The sequence below is a fragment of the Ranitomeya imitator genome, chromosome 1, assembly GCF_032444005.1.
Source record: "Ranitomeya imitator isolate aRanImi1 chromosome 1, aRanImi1.pri, whole genome shotgun sequence".
Classification (NCBI taxonomy): Eukaryota; Metazoa; Chordata; class Amphibia; order Anura; family Dendrobatidae; genus Ranitomeya; species Ranitomeya imitator.
This window is the reverse complement of record NC_091282.1, coordinates 300,193,371-300,209,898: the sequence shown is the minus strand read 5'-3', so window position 1 is coordinate 300,209,898 and position 16,528 is coordinate 300,193,371. Positions and strand designations below refer to the sequence as shown.

General features: G+C 42.4%; 1 protein-coding gene across 6 annotated transcripts in view; it reads right to left on the bottom strand.

Annotated features, from left to right (window-relative positions):
- The window catches only part of CABIN1 (calcineurin binding protein 1), a 310,182-nt gene that overhangs the window by 197,973 nt on the left and 95,681 nt on the right, over window positions 1-16,528 (bottom strand). For 3 of the 6 annotated variants that reach the window (XM_069757196.1, XM_069757237.1, XM_069757215.1), the window contains exons 6-14: window positions 15,368-15,548; window positions 14,932-15,061; window positions 14,574-14,723; window positions 14,195-14,490; window positions 13,259-13,448; window positions 11,109-11,242; window positions 9,364-9,581; window positions 8,840-8,918; window positions 8,554-8,741 (exon numbers count right to left, since the gene is read on the bottom strand). In XM_069757196.1, coding sequence (XP_069613297.1) covers window positions 8,554-8,741; window positions 8,840-8,918; window positions 9,364-9,581; window positions 11,109-11,242; window positions 13,259-13,448; window positions 14,195-14,490; window positions 14,574-14,723; window positions 14,932-15,061; window positions 15,368-15,548 — 1,566 coding nt within the window. The remainder of the gene's footprint in view (window positions 1-8,553; window positions 8,742-8,839; window positions 8,919-9,363; window positions 9,582-11,108; window positions 11,243-13,258; window positions 13,449-14,194; window positions 14,491-14,573; window positions 14,724-14,931; window positions 15,062-15,367; window positions 15,549-16,528) is intronic. The other 3 variants (XM_069757206.1, XM_069757230.1, XM_069757223.1) reach the window with 2 other exon arrangements.

The following is a 16,528-nucleotide window of genomic DNA, read 5'->3' as shown; positions in this document are numbered from 1 at the left end:
CTGTGTACTGTGTAATGGCCGTGTCTGACCGTACAGAACATGGTCTGATCATAGCACAGCTCCTGGGCAGGGGAGGACACAAAAGAGTTGACAGATATTACAGCACGGGATCGCAGCTGCTGCTTTTTGTGAGGTGAAATATTTACTTGCCCGTTTTATCACATGAGCAAGTGATTCGGCTGTGTATTCAGCCCTCTGACATATAGCATATTTTTCGCACTATAAGACACACTTTTTTTCCTCCAAATTTGGGAGGAAAATGAGGGTGCGTCTACTCTAAATATAGCATACAAAGGGGGAGGGGGGCGGTGGAGTGGGGAAACAGGAGGCAGGGTGTCCATTACAGGTAGCATGCGGGAGCGTGAGGCAATGCTGTGGGGGTTGGGCGGAGGGGTTGTCCCAGTGGTGCGAGGCAGGAGCCATTGATCTCTCGGTGGTGGGTTTCAGGAAAAGGTCAGCTGTGTGGGGCAAGAGTGGAGTCTCCACCGCACACAGTAATCACCCGGCGGTAATGACGAGCAGAGGTCTCAATCTGAGCATGCGACGCCTACGGTAGCCATTTTTCTTGAGCCCATTGTCAGGAGATAAATGGCTGCTGCATCGCACCACTGGGACATTGCTTCTTCCCAGTCCAGGGCCGGCAGCATAACCCAATTCCTGCCGTGGCGACCCTGCCTCCTATGACCCCACTCCACAGCCGCCCCCCACTCTGCAGGTAAAATAAATTTGGACTATAAGAATTATCCCAATCTTCACATTTACAATTTAATTCCCTATTTTCCTCTTCTAATAGTATGGTACGTCATATAGTCCAAAAAATATGGTAAGTTCAGTGGCCACTGTTGCTCCTACCTCACTGACTGGAATCACAGCACAAACACTCGCTTATGTGATAAAACAGGCAGGGAAAGGTTTTACCTCAGGGAAAGAAATAGGTTGAGATCCTGTGCTGTCCTGTCAGGCACAGCCAGTACACAGCAGGGGCACATTTAGAAGATTCTCTCAGCACAAACACTTTTTTTTCCTTTTTTTTTTAAACATGTCCGATTGTGGAACATAATAATAGTAATAATAATATTATTATTTAACTCTAATGTAAAAAGTGAAGTAGCCAACTAAAGAAGCCCTCCTCCCATCAAATTTTTTATCCTCTTAATATATTGCAGTCATAATATTATATAGCCCTGTGTACTTTCAATTGCTCATTTTGCCTTTCTACCCAGCTAATTCTTCTCTTTCCCATTAGTTCTATGACATCATGTGATTAAAAACGGAGTAGCTGAATCCTTCTAAGCTCTATGTAGAAACAGGAGGTCATTTTTCCCTGTCATGAATCATAAGTCCCTTCAAAAGTTCATGGCAGGGGAAGGGAGAGAAGCTGGGTCAGGAGTTGAAGAGGGGAATGATAAACGCAGGGAACAGACACTTCCTGTTTCTACACAGAGCAGAGAAAAGAGAATTAGCAGGGTAGAAAGGCAAAATAAGCAATTTTAAGTACACCAGGACTGTGGAGTCAGTAAGATAAACATTCGACTGGCTCCTCAGCACTGGTTACTACTGAGCCTGTACATAAAGTGCAGCACAGATTCATCTCAGCTAAATGCCGAGATCCTTAGATCAGGAACAGAACAGACATTTACAGGACATTTTCAGAACTTTCCCAAATTCTTATGAAAAAAGTTAGAGCACATACTGCACAGAATTACTGCATCAAATGTAATATATATTTAACCCCTTTCTGACCTCGGACAGATAGTAGGTCCGAGGTCAGATCCCCCTCTTTGATGCAGGGCTCCGGCGGTGAGCCTGCATCAAAGCCGGGACATGTCAGCTGTTTTGAACAGGTGACATGTGCCCGCAATAGCGGCGGGTGAAATCGCGATTCACCCGCTGCTATTAACTAGTTAAATGCCTCTGTCAAACGCTGATAGTGGCATTTAACCGGCGCTTCCGCCCGGAAATGAGCACATCGCCGACCCCCGTCACATGATCGGGGGTCAGCGATGCTTCTGTATAGTAACCATAGAGGTCCTTGAGACCTCTATGGTTACTGATCCCGGCTAGCTGTGAGTGCCACCCTGTGGTCGGCGCTCACAGCACACCTGCATTTCTGCTGCATAGCAGCGATCGCTGCTTTGTAGCAGAGGCGATCGAGTTGTGCCAGCTTCTAGCCTCCTATGGAGGCTATTGAAAAATGGCAAAAGAAAAAAAAAAAAAAAAAAGTGAAAAAAAAGTGAAAAAAAATATAAAAGTTTAACCCCTTCATGACCCAGCCAATTTTGATCTTAAAGACCTTGCCGTTTTTTGCAATTCTGACCAGTGTCCCTTTATGAGGTAATAACTCAGGAACGCTTCAATGGATCCTAGCGGTTCTGAGATTGTTTTTTCGTGACATATTGGGCTTCATGTTAGTGGTAAATTTAGGTCAATAAATTCTGTGTTTATTTGTGATAAAAACGGAAATTTGGCGAAAATTTTGAAAATTTCGCAATTTTCACATTTTGAATTTTTATTCTGTTAAACCAGAGAGTTATGTGACACAAAATAGTTAATAAATAACATTTCCCACATGTCTACTTTACATCAGCACAATTTTGGAATTTTTTTTTGCTAGGAAGTTATAAGGGTTAAAATTTGACCAGCGATTTCTCATTTTTACAACAAAATTTACAAAACCATTTTTTTTAGGGACCACCTCACATTTGAAGTCAGTTTGAGGGGTCTATATGGCTGAAAATACCCAAAAGTGACACCATTCTAAAAACTGCACCTCTCAAGGTGCACAAAACCACATTCAAGAAGTTTATTAACCCTTCAGGTGCTTCACAGCAGCAGAAGCAACATGGAAGGAAAAAATGAACATTTAACTTTTTAGTCACAAAAATGATTTTTCAGCAACAATTTTTTTATTTTCCCAATGGTAAAAGGAGAAACTGAACCACGAAAGTTGTTGTCCAATTTGTCCTGAGTACGCTGATAACTCATATGTGGGGGTAAACCACTGTTTGGGCGCACGGCAGGGCTTGGAAGGGAAGGAGCGCCATTTGACTTTTTGAATGAAAAATTGGCTGCACTCTTTAGCGGACACCATGTCACGTTTGGAGAGCCCACGTGTGCCTAAAAATTGGAGCTCCCCCACAATTGACCCCATTTTGGAAACTAGACGCCCCAAGGAACTTATCTACATGCATAGTGAGCCCTTTAAACCCCCAGGTGCTTCACAAATTGATCCGTAAAAATGAAAAAGTACTTTTTTTTCACAAAAAAATTCTTTTAGCCTCAATTTTTTCATTTTCACATGGACAACAGGATAAAATGGATCCTAAAATTTGTTGGGCAATTTCTCCTGAGTACATTGATACCTCACATGTGGAGGTAAACCACTGTTTGGGCACATGGTAAGGCTCGGAAGGGAAGGAGCGCCATTTGACTTTTTGAATGAAAAATTATCTCCATCGTTAGCGGACACCATGTCGCATTTGGAGAGACCCTGTGTGCCTAAACATTGGAGCTCCCCCACAAGTGACCCCATTTTGGAAACTGGACCACCCAAGGAACTTATCTAGATGCTTAGTGAGCACTTTAAACCCTCAGGTGCTTCACAAATTGATCCGTAAAAATGAAAAAGTACTTTTTTTTCACAAAAAATTTATTTTCGCCTCAATTTTTTCATTTTTACATGGGCAATAGGATAAAATGGATCCTAAAATTTGTTGAGCAATTTCTCCCGAGTACGCCGATACCTCATATGTGGGGGTAAACCACTGTTTGGGCACACGGCAGGGCTCGGAAGGGAAGGCGCGCCTTTTGACTTTTTGAATGGAAAATTAGCTCCAATTGTTAGCGGACACCATGTCGCGTTTGGAGAGCCCCTGTGTGCCTATGCATTGGAGCTCCCCTACAAGTGACCCCATTTTGGAAACTAGACCCCCCAAGGAACTTATCTAGATGCATACTGAGCACTTTAAACCCCCAGGTGCTTCACAGAAGTATATAATGCAGAGCCATGAAAATAAAAAATAATTTTTCTTTTCTCAAAAATGATATTTTAGCCTGGAATTTCCTATTTTGCCAAGGGTAATAGGAGAAATTGGACCACAAATGTTGTTGTCCAGTTTGTCCTGAGTACGCAGATACCCCATATGTGGGGGTAAACCACTGTTTGGGCGCACGGCAGGGCTCAGAAGGGAAGGCACGCCATTTGGCTTTTTAAATGGAAAATTAGCTCCAATCATTAGCGGACACCATGTCGCGTTTGGAGAGCCCCTGTGTGCCTAAACATTGGAGATCCCCCACAAATGACCCCATTTTGGAAACTAGACCCCCAAAGGAACTAATCTAGATGTGTGGTGAGCACTTTGAACCCTCAAGTGCTTCACAGAAGTTTATAAAGCAGAGCCATGAAAATTAAAAAAAAAAAATTCTTTTCTCAAAAATGATTTTTTAGCCCACTATTTTTTATTTTCCCAAGGGTAACAGGAGAAATTTGACCCCAAAAGTTGTTGTCCAGTTTCTCCTAAGTACGCTGATACCCCATATGTGGGGGTAAACCACTATTTAGGCACATGCTGGGGCTCGGAAGTGAAGTAGTGACGTTTTGAAATGCAGACTTTGATGGAATGCTCTGCGGGCGTCACGTTGCGTTTGCAGAGCCCCTGATGTGGCTAAACAGTAGAAACCCCCCACAAGTGACCCCATTTTGGAAACTAGACCCCGAAAGGAACTTATCTAGATGTGAGGTGAGCACTTTGAACACCCAAGTGCTTCACAGAAGTTCATAACACAGAGCAGTGAAAATAATAAATACGTTTTCTTTCCTCAAAAATAATTATTTAGCCCAGAATTTTTTATTTTCCCAAGGGTTACAGGAGAAATTGGACCACAAAAGTTGTTGTCCAGTTTGTCCTGAGTACGCTGATACCCCATGTGTGGGGGTAAACCACTGTTTGGGCACACGTCAAGGCTCAGAAGGGAAGTAGTGACTTTTGAAATGCAGACTTTGATGGAATGGTCTGCGGGCGTCACGTTGCGTTTGCAGAGCCCCTGGTGTGCCTAAACAGTAGAAACCCCCCACAAGTGACCCCATTTTAGAAACTAGACCCCGCAAGGAACTTATCTAGATATGTGGTGAGCACTTTGAACTCCCAAGTGTTTCACAGATGTTTACAACGCAGAGCCGTGAAAATAAAAAATAATTTTTCTTTCCTCAAAAATGATGTTTTAGCAAGCATTTTTTTATTTTCACAAGGGTAACAGGAGAAATTGGACCCCAGTAATTGTTGCGCAGTTTGTCCTGAGTATGCTGGTACCCCATATGTGGGGGTAAACCACTGTTTGGGCGCACGTCGGGGCTCGGAATTGAGGGAGCACCATTTGACTTTATGAATACAAGATTGGCTGGAATCAATGGTGGCGCCATGTTGCGTTTGGAGACCCCTGATGTGCCTAAACAGTGGAAACCCCTCAATTCTACCTCCAACACTAACCCCCCCCACACCCCTAACCCTAATCCCAACTGTAGCCATAACCCTAATCACACCCCTAACCACAACCCTAATTCCAACCCTAACCCTAAGGCTATGTGCCCACGTTGCGGATTCGTGTGAGATTTTTCAGCATCATTTTTGAAAAATCCACGGGTAAAGGGCACTGCGTTTTACCTGCGGATTTACCGTGGATTTCCAGTGTTTTTTGTGCGGATTTCACCTGTGGATTCCTATTGAGGAACAGGTGTAAAACGCCGCGGAATCCGCACAAAGAATTGACATGCTGCGGAAAATACAACGCAGCATTTCCGCGTGGTATTTTCCGCACCATGGGCACAGCGGATTTGGTTTTCCATATGTTTACATGGAACTGCAAACCTGATGGAACACTGCTGCGAATCCGCAGCGGCCAATCCGCTGCAGACCCGCAGCAAAATCCGCACCGTGTGCACATAGCCTAATTCTAAAGGTATGTACACACGCTGCGGGAAAACGCTGCAGATCTGCAGCAGTTTCCCATGAGTTTACAGTTCAATGTAAACCTATGGGAAACAAAAATCGCTGTGCACATGCTGCGGAAAAACTGCACGGAAACGCAGCGGTTTACATTCCGCAGCATGTCACTTCTTTCTGCGGATTCCGCAGCGGTTTTACAACTGCTCCAATAGAAAATCGCAGTTGTAAAACCGCAGTGAAATGCGCAGAAAAACCGCGGTAAATCCGCGATAAATCCACAGCGGTTTAGCACTGCGGATTTATCAAATCCGCAGCGGAAAAATCCGCAGAGGAACAGAATACGTGTGCACATACCGAAACCCTAACCCTAACCCTACCCCTAACCCTACCCCTAACCCTAGCCCTAACCCTAACCCTACCCCTAGTGTAAAAAAAAAAAAAAAAATTCTTTATTTTTTTATTGTCCCTACCTATGGGGGTGACAAAGGGGGGGGGGGGCGGGGGTCATTTACTATTTTTTTTTTATTTTGATCACTGAGATATAACCTATCTCAGTGATCAAAACTCACTTTGGAACGAATCTGCCGGCCGGCAGATTCGGCGGGCGCACTGCACATGCGCCCACCATCTTGGAAGATGGCGGCGCCGAGGAAAGAAGACGGACGGATCCCGGGAGGTAAGTATAAGGGGGGGGGGGGGGGGGGAGGGGAGATCAGGGCACGGGGGGGGGGGGGGTGGATCGGAGCATGGGGGGGTGGATCGGAACACGGGGGGGTGGATTGGAGCACGGGGTGGGAGATCGCTGTGCAGGGGGTGGATCGGAGCACGGGGGGGGGGGGGAATCGGAGCACGGGGGGGATCGCTGTGTGGGGGGGTGATCGGAGTGCGGGGGGGTTTGATTAGAGCACGGGGGTTGTGATTGGAGCACGGGGGGAGTGGACAGAAGGACGCGGGAGCGGAGAACAGGACGGAGGGGAGCGGAGCACAGATCGGGGGGCTGGGGGGGCGATTGGTGGGGTGGGGTGGCTGCACATAAGTGTTTCCAGCCATGGCCGATGATATTGCAGCATCGGCCATGGCTGGATTGTAATATTTCACCAGTTTTTTAGGTGAAATATTACAAATCGCTCTGATTGGCAGTTTCACTTTCAACAGCCAATCAGAGCGATCGTAGCCACGGGGGGGGTGAAGCCACCCCCCCCTGGGCTAAACTACCACTCCCCCTGTCCCTGCAGGCCGGGTGAAATTGGAGTTAACCCTTTCACCCGGCCTGCAGGGACGCGATCTTTCTGTGACACAGCATATGCGTCACAGGTCGGATTGGCACTGACTTTCATGACGCATACGCTGTGTCACAGGTCGGGACGGGGTTAAATCACCCCCCTTTTGCCCCATTCAAAATAAATCAATAAAAAAAAAAAAAAAAAAAATAAATCAAACCTACACAGATTTGGTATCGTCGCGTTCAGAATCGCCCGGTCTATCAATTAAAAAAAAAAAGCATTAACCTGATCGCTAAACAGCGTAGCGAGAAAAAAATTTGAAACGCCAGAATTACGTTTTTTTGGTCGCCGCGACATTGCATTAAAATGCAATAATGGGCGATCAAAAGAACGTATCTGCACCGAAATGGTATAATTAAAAACGCCAGCTCGGCACGCAAAAAATAAGCCCTCAACCGACCCCAGATCATGAAAAATGGAGACGCTACGGGTATCGCATGGCGCAATTTTTTATTTTTTAGCAAAGTTTGGAATTTTTTTCACCACTTAGATAAAAAACAACCTAGTCATGTTAGGTGTCTATGAACTCGTAATGACCTGGAGAATCATAATGGCAGGTCAGTTTTAGCATTTATTGAACCTAGCAAAAAAAACAAACAAAAAACAAGTGTGGGATTGCACTTTTTTTGCAATTTCAACACACTTGGAATTTTTTTCCAGTTTTCTAGTACACGACATGCTAAAACCAATGATGTCGTTCAAAAGTACAACTTGTTTCGCAAAAAATAAGCCCTCACATGGCCATATTGATGGAAAATTAAAAAAGTTATGGCTCTGGGAAGGAGGGGAGCGAAAAACAAACAAGGAAAAACGGAAAATCCCAAGGTCATGAAGGGGTTAAGAAGTTGGTCTATTATATACCGACTCCACCAAAATGGACGCCGACCCTGACTTCACGACCCTGAAGTACACATTGCTATATAATATGATAATTGCAATATATTAAGAAGATACAAATTTGATGGGAGTGTTTCTTTATATACATGGCCAAGTAAAAATGTTGTGTTTTTTTTACCCTAGTGTTAACTATAGTGATTGTTTTTACTTTAGTCTGTAACTTGTAGTTATTTTAGGACATTCTTGTGCCACCTGTGTTGGGGACCACTGCCCTATGGTATGCACAATATCAAGCTGCATGTTACTTCACATAGAATGAAGAGCTCACATGGAATTGTATATGAGGATGGTTATGCTTATGGCTGAAGATCAAATTAAAGACCTCTTAGGAAAATGACAGGATTCTCTAGGCAATTTTGTTATTTTCTTCTCGTTTATTTCTAATATATCCCTCCGCTACACACATGACCACACTGTACTAGAGAACTCACCTGCAAAGCCAGAAACCTCGCTTTCAGCCAGTACACTCTTACTACATAATTCAGCCACCCATCTGGAAACAGATCACGCTGAGATGCTGCAAATCCCATCATCATTTGATCTTCCAAAAAGTGACCACCAGGAAAGTCTGATCCTAAGTCCTCATCAGGGATACCGGTAGGACACTTGCGTGAAGACACTACAGATACAAGGCAAAAACTCTAAAATATAAAAGACTCTAGATGCGGATTGAATGGAACAAAAATTAAAAAAAAAAACAAAAAAAAAAAACACTACCTGTACCAGTCTTCACCTTGGCCAAAAGCCACCGATCTAGCTGCAGCTCCATGCAAGTCAGGCTCATTACCATCATGTCCTAGTAAAAAACACAAGAAATGCCGAGAGGAAGCATTGCAGACATCAGATGCCAATACCACACAACTTTGCTGGTTCTGCCTTATTCAAAGTGTCTATCTACTTAATCTGCTATGGTAAAGGGTGCCTGACACCTGGATACCAGTGTTTTGCTATCCAGCTGATGGATTATCATCACTTTTGAATAAAGGTACCTAGTTTTAATTAATTCATTGACTAGATTTAGGTATGTTCATTTCTATATGCGTTCATAATCGGTTACTAAGGTGAAAGTGGTAAAGTTACTTAAATCTAAGCAAAACCCGTCATTCAGTCACAAGCAGAATTTTGCGTGATACTGGTTTAGTATGTTTACTGGCAGTTATAGGAGAATAATTCTGGATCATCAATCATAGAAAAAATAATAACACATTGAGAATAAAGCTCACTGGGCGTTAAAAACTTACCCGAATGTGTTGGTTTTTACAGTCCCTAAGCAGAGGATTCGGAAGACCACTGCTGTGTTTTCTCCAGCTAGTATATAGGTTGAGAACGACTTCTCCGAGAGCAGGAGGCCACTTCACCAAAAACTTCTGAGCAATCAGTTTGAGATACCTCATCATAAGCTCCAAAATGCCACCATTTTCTAGATTCTCCAGAATGAATTGATGCACATCCTGCTTCTCTATGACAACAGAATAACAAAATGCATGAGAACACAGAGGAACCAGTAGAGAGCACGTCTGAAGTTTAAGGGCTCATACTCACTTGCGAGAAATTCGGATGAGTCTCGCACGTCAATACCCGGCCCTGCACCCGGCACTCAGGAGCTTCATGTATTGCTATGCGGCTGCACGCTCCGCTCCTGAATGCTGGGTGCAGGGCCGGGTATTGACATGCGAGACTCATCCGAGTTTCTCGCAAGTGAGTATGAGCCCTTAAGCTGATAATAGAAAAATACATTTTCTTTACTGGGTTTGTGGGCTGTATATATGAGTTTCTGGGTCCAGATATTTCTTGGTTCCTGCCACCTCTCGTTAAAGATCAATCACTGTCTGTTTTATTGATCTGAGATCGGATAAGATTATTTAACACACAAAATATGTAAAAGTTTTAAGCAGGTGTGTAAAAAAAATCATTTTTGAGGAAAGAAAAATTATTTTTTATTTTCATGGCTCTGCGTTATAAACTTCTGTGAAGCACCTGGGGGTTTAAAGTGCTCAAAATGCATCTAGATAAGTTCCTTGGGGGGGTCTAGTTTCCAAAATGGGGTCACTTGTGGGGGACCAGGAAATATATCCGAAACGCGCGTCGGGCGCACGCAGGTTCAGGATCCAGCTTTCCCCCCCAGGTATATATAATAGCGATATCGCTGTGCTATCACACTTTTTGTGTATGGTTTATTTGTCTATAGACCTTATATAGGTCTATGCACCTGGGCACTTTAAACTAGTGAGCTGTCATTTTTTTACCCCCATACATTTATAAAAGCGATATCGCTGTGCTATCACACCTGTGTGTATGGTCACATGGTTATAGACCCTATATAGGGCTATGCACGTTGGGCACTTTAAAAAGTGAGTTGTTGTCTTTTATATTATTATTTACTATTTATTTTTTATTGTGCACACTTTTTTGGCAACCCCTTTTTTTCACAATGCTATTGAGCTTTTTTGTGTAATGTTCACGTATACAGTGTTTTAATATTTGAATTCTATACACCGTTTATATATCTATCACACTGTTAGTTTATTTTCATTTTTTTGTTTGCACAGCGACAAAGTGAATATAAAGATTTTTTCTGTATTGGGGGTTGCTCTGCTGAGTATGGGTACCATGTAATCCTGTCCCTGCGAATGTTTTATAGATACAATATATAATCTTTTTTTTTTTTTTTTTTTTTAATTATTGCCACTCCATTAAATAAAGGCATATTTTAGACTCCTGAGCTTCAAGACTTTCTGGTGATTTCTTACTCCGTGGTGGTTAGGTGTTTGGTCTCTTCATCACAGTGGTCTCCACTGGTGCTTTCACAGTGCACCCTAATTACCGGTTTATTCTGATTTTAATAGTATATATTTCAGAGGTATAGAATTTGTGGATATAATAAGGGTCTACTGTGTTTCATTTAACCAACAGTATCAACAGCTTGTGTTAAATAAAGATAAGAATCAAACCACGTTAGGAGGTAACCATGCAGGTCAGTACTAACCGGATTCCATGAAAGTAGTGGAATCAAAGGACAGTGCGTTGGCTCCAGCTGAGAAAGATTCTTGTTTTATATCCGATTGCATCTCATAGTTACCAAAGGAATCGTCCTCCTCCTCTGAATCGGGTTTACGAAGTCTATAGAGTATAAAAGTAATAACTACATGCACTCCAATAAAAACTCCAAAAACTATAATAATAATTCCATAAAAAATTTACAAAGACTGCTAATGTTCCTACACCTTCTGATTGAACACGTCTTTCCAAGATATACATAGAGAAAGAAATGGCCGATACAGCAACAAAAACTGTGGTGATGATTAACTCATAAGTGGCGAGTGCATCTGAATAGCCACAAGAAACAAAACAAAATCACCATAATTCTTCAACAGCTAGTACAGGTTAGGGTAGACCCGAGGGCCATAAGTGGCCCTTTGATGGCTCCTGTTCAGCCCGCAGACCAGGACAGCCAAAGGGATTCAAACAGTGGCATCACATGGCCACTCTCTGGCCAGCATTATTTTCACCAGTATATGCATATTTAGAATTCAGATACTGATGAATATAATGATGGAACAGGTCTGTCAGATCCCTCTTCCACAGTTGAGCCTATGCGTCTGAGAGCACAGCAGTCACTACATCGCGACTGCTGTGCCGAGCCTCAGTCACAGCACAGACTAGAACAGCAGGGGAACGGGATTAGATGAGTAGTTTGGGAACGGGATTAGAGGAGCAGGTTTTTTGTTTTTTTGTTTGTTTTTTTATACATTATCAGCACTTATGGAAAACTCTGGTGACATCAAACTGTGTGAAAGGCTGTGTGGAGACATCATAGCGTGTGGCGGCTGTGTGGGAACATCATAATATCAAGCCATAACATCATCTAAGATGCCAATATTTTCATTAAAGGGATACTCTAATCTTCTATATTTAGAGCGAATTCACAAGATAAGTCATAAATAAATAGTAGATGCAGGTTCCACCAATGTGACTTGAACCTATCTCAAAAATGGGGCCATGTCGCATGCATTGCTGTCAGTGGTGAGTGGTTACAATTCCTACAATAAATGAATGGGAAAATATGAAACAATGTCCAATTTAATGGCTATGGCACTTCAAAACATTATGTAATCCGAAGCGGACTTATATGCTTGTAGCCGTAAGAAGAGAACCATTCTGATAAAATATAGAAGGCGCACGAGGGAGATCTGACCGATCCACACACCTCATTATTTGGCTTTTTTAGTGATCATCTATACAAGGTATAGTGCTGCATTGTATTTTATGAACTGAAACACTATATGTTTTTGGGCCATATAGGTCGGGAATTTATGATACAGATAGGGAGATTTTCTGTGGATTGCCATGCCCATTATTATCTATATCAGGAAGGATAAATCTTTGTATATCAGTGTATAGCAATAGGTCCAATAAAAACCACCAGTATACTGTAGATTGACCACATTACAATACTGTAGTTATAAATATGGATAATGAACAATGTGCATATAGCAGATACTTAGATATTGTATGTAATATAGCCGATACATATATTGTGGTGTTGTGAGGTCAGGCTCTTTTTTGTTTGGACACTTTGTTATTTATATTGTTTGGTCTTGTTGTTTTATCCTAAAACTATTTAATAAAGCCTTCTATATTTTATCGATATGGTTCTCTTCTGGCGGCTACTAGCATATAAGTCCGCTTCGGATTACAAATTAATTGGAAGTCTGACCACCTTCCCATTCCAGCAGCACATGCCAGGGCCTGGTTCTCAAGATAACGGAGGTTCGACCATTTATAGGATTCATATCTACAATACGGTGGATATGCCATAAATGTAGGAGATGCTTTTTTTGTAGGATATATAAACTATTTGGGGTATTTGGACTCTAGAATTGAGATAGTCCTTCCTATCTGCTGCATTTCACTGGTCCTATGGGAAAAATATCAATAGCTTCAGATTTACTGTAATGGATACCTATTTATTAGCTAGTTAAAAATATAGTGAAAAACAGGGAAAAAAAACAATGGAGGTCAGACATAGGATCAAATTTAATACTATATGACCATTTGTGAAAAATGACAATCCAAACAATGCCCTCTGCCCAAAAGGCAGGCACTTACTATAGCACAGTCTTTTCCTTTTTTTACCTTGATGGTAAGAACTTTATTAGTAATTCTTGAAAATCAATCCTTTCTTCCTTCTTGCATTTAGTGTTGCGCACACGAGCAGAACGTCTTTTGGCGGTCTCCCCTGCATCTTCTGAGAGTCTCTTTCTTTTCACTACTTTCTTGATCTTATCTCCACTGGACTGATCTACAGCAAAGTCAAAACCTGACACTGTTTTGAACAAGAACAGGTGTAGGTGAAATGACATGAAATGTTTCGGGGCAAACCATTCCTTAGATATCAGTTTTACTACAATGTCTTTAACACATTGTTATTCAACGCATTCCGCATTCCATGAAAAGCTGTAAGCTGCAAACTGAGTGGATGATATAAATGATAGTTCCTCATCGTGTCGGAAATATTTTTTTATACATACGATGCATAGAAAACGGTCCAGTTTGCACAACATCAGAGAAATGGGCAAGAGGTGGAAGATGCCATAAAATAATAAAATACATATTACTCATCTGATAAATCTACTGCCACTCAAGTGTTGCTGTTCCGGGTCAGTCTGTGCTTAAGGAACTTCAGCAATCACATACCTGGCTATCCAGACGATGCTGCAGCCAATTACTAGCCTTAGAAGTGTGGAGCCCAGTGGTTGATGCCAGTTGTTACGTGTGTAGTTGGGCAAGTCATCGCTGCAGAATGAACCTTTGTTTACTGTGAATCAGCAATATGACTAACTTCCCATATAATCGCTGCAGCCAATCACTGACCTTGGCGGTTTCCAGTGATTGGCTAAAACAGTCATAGGGTAGGCAGGCACACCATCACTGCAGAACAGTATACAAAGACTGGCAAGCAGCATAACTGCTAGAATGGTGGGGAATTTATCAGGTGAGCAACCAATCTTCACTTTGGCCAATCTGGCTGGTATCTCGGAAAATCGCTTGAACAGGTGACATGACTCTCACCTTGAGCTGCTGCTGAAGAATCATTATTGGTTTGAGAAGATACGACTGTGACCAGATTAGTGGTAGAGACAGTTGGGGTGGGTTCTGCAACTGACACAACTGGTGCTGATGGATTGGAGGTCCTGGGTACATCTATGACTTTGTCTCTAAGGTACAACGATTGGGGAACACAATCCAGTTGCGTTACATCTTTGTAATCTGTGAGGTCAACCCTTTTCCCCAAACTAGGACGAGGAGGTTCACACGTTGTAAGGTGGCAATACATAGCCAGCAGACTCTCTCCAAGGCACTTCCATCTGGTAACACAGAGCCAAAAATATTAAGAAATAATATTTATGGTGGTTCCTGCCTAATTAGTTATCCAGTATCTAATACTTACGTAAAATATGGGAGAGGCTGGACCAGCTTCAAGTCCGGCTCCTCCAGCTTTACATTCAGAGCTTGTCTCTTCCTGCGTAACTCTAACGCCTCCTCCACAATTCGGTTTGCCTCCTCCTCACTAACATCCACATCATGAATGGACAAGTCACTAAAAGGTAACAAAATGGCATACATGCGTTCAAATGATCCACATGCACATACTGTAAATCTACTACGGTTCTGTCTTAAGGATGCCCCATCTCTGACTTGAGGACCAGCTAGCGTGGCAGTATGGTTATACTACTTTAAGTAGTTTTTGTGCTGAGAATACTAATGCCATGTGCTGTACCAGATGTTACATTGACCAGGTTGCTTACCATTTCAGGAACATGCGGAAAGAGTCCTTTCTTAAACCCGGCTGCTCGTTAAAGATCCTTTCTTTTAGCACTAGGCCTTTGCTGTAGCGACAGTCTCTCTCCAAAGCCTTGCAGATGAAGTACAGACAGGCTGTAAAGAAAGGCACCAGGTAAGTCATCCACGGTAAGAGCTGCCCTCTGTAGAAGCTATCCACCCCACCTCACAGAGTAAGCTCCAAAGTGGGCAGATAACTTCACCCATATGCCCTCAAAAGAGTCAATGGACAAGGTCTTCCTCAGGGCACAACCCGTTTGAGATGCAAGAAAGAAGTATATAGTCTTGCCAGTTCTGGGCAATGTAAATTGCCGTTGCTACTCATTTCATCTCCCACATCACATTGCCTTGGTAAATGCTTCTTGATACAACTGATTAATGCAGATTCACTCTTCTACTTACTGCTATAATCACTGATCGTGTACAGGACAGTGACCAGGTTATCCAAACATGGCCAATGCTCAGGATTACACTGAAGTCCCTCTTCAAATGCATGTCGTGCTAGAGGAATACGCACGAGGCGAAGAGCCAGCTGACCAATTTTATACCAGAGATTGACATCAGTGGAGTCTAGCATGACAGCCTGCGGAAAAACACAAGAAAAACACAATGTTATGAATAGTAAATAACCTAGAGCGGTACAGTTCTTACTTTTCTGGTGACACTGCCGTATGAGTGCCTGTTTGTTTGTAAGAGGAGCTGTAATTTGAACACCACCATTCACCGTACCAGAAACAGGACAAATTCCAAGTGGTGTGAAACTGTGAAAAGAAATACAATTCTGCCATTTTCTTTTATTTTACTTTTATGGCATTCATTGTGCGATAACAATTACCAGGCAGTATGATTCTGCAGGTCAATACGATTACACCAAAACAAATGATTATTTCTTCATATTTCAAATGATAAACAATTTTTTTTTATTTTTACAAAGTTCAAAATATGTTTTTTTTTACGTTGCCCTGTTCTGAAACTTGTACTTTTTTTCCCAACAGTGGAGCGGAGTTAGGGCTTGGTTTTTACATGCTGAGCTGATATTCGTATTGATACTATTTTGGGGTACATAAGATGTTTGAAGGGTGGATGAAACAAAAAAAACAACATTTCTGACATCTTTTTTTTTTTTTTTCACTTCACTGTCTGGGAAATATATTTTTTTATTTTATTGGCCAGGACAATTGCATATGTGAAAATATCTAATAAATGTTAAAGAGAATCAGGGACAGATTCTGATTGCATTGATGTATCACTTAAGGTACCTTCACACTGAACAACTTAACAACGATAACGATAGCGATCCGTGATGTTGCAGCGTCCTGGATAGCGATATCGTTGTGTTTGACACGCAGCAGCGATCTGGATCCTGCTGTGACATCGCTGGTCGGAGCAGAAAGGCAAGAACTTTATTTTGTCGCTGGATCTCCCGCAGCATCGCTGAATCGGCGTGTGTGACGCCGATTCAGCGATGTCTTCACTGGTAAACAGGGTAAATATTGGGTTACTAAGCGCAGGGCCGTGCTTAGTAACCCGATGTTTAACCTGGTTACCATTGTAAATGTAAAA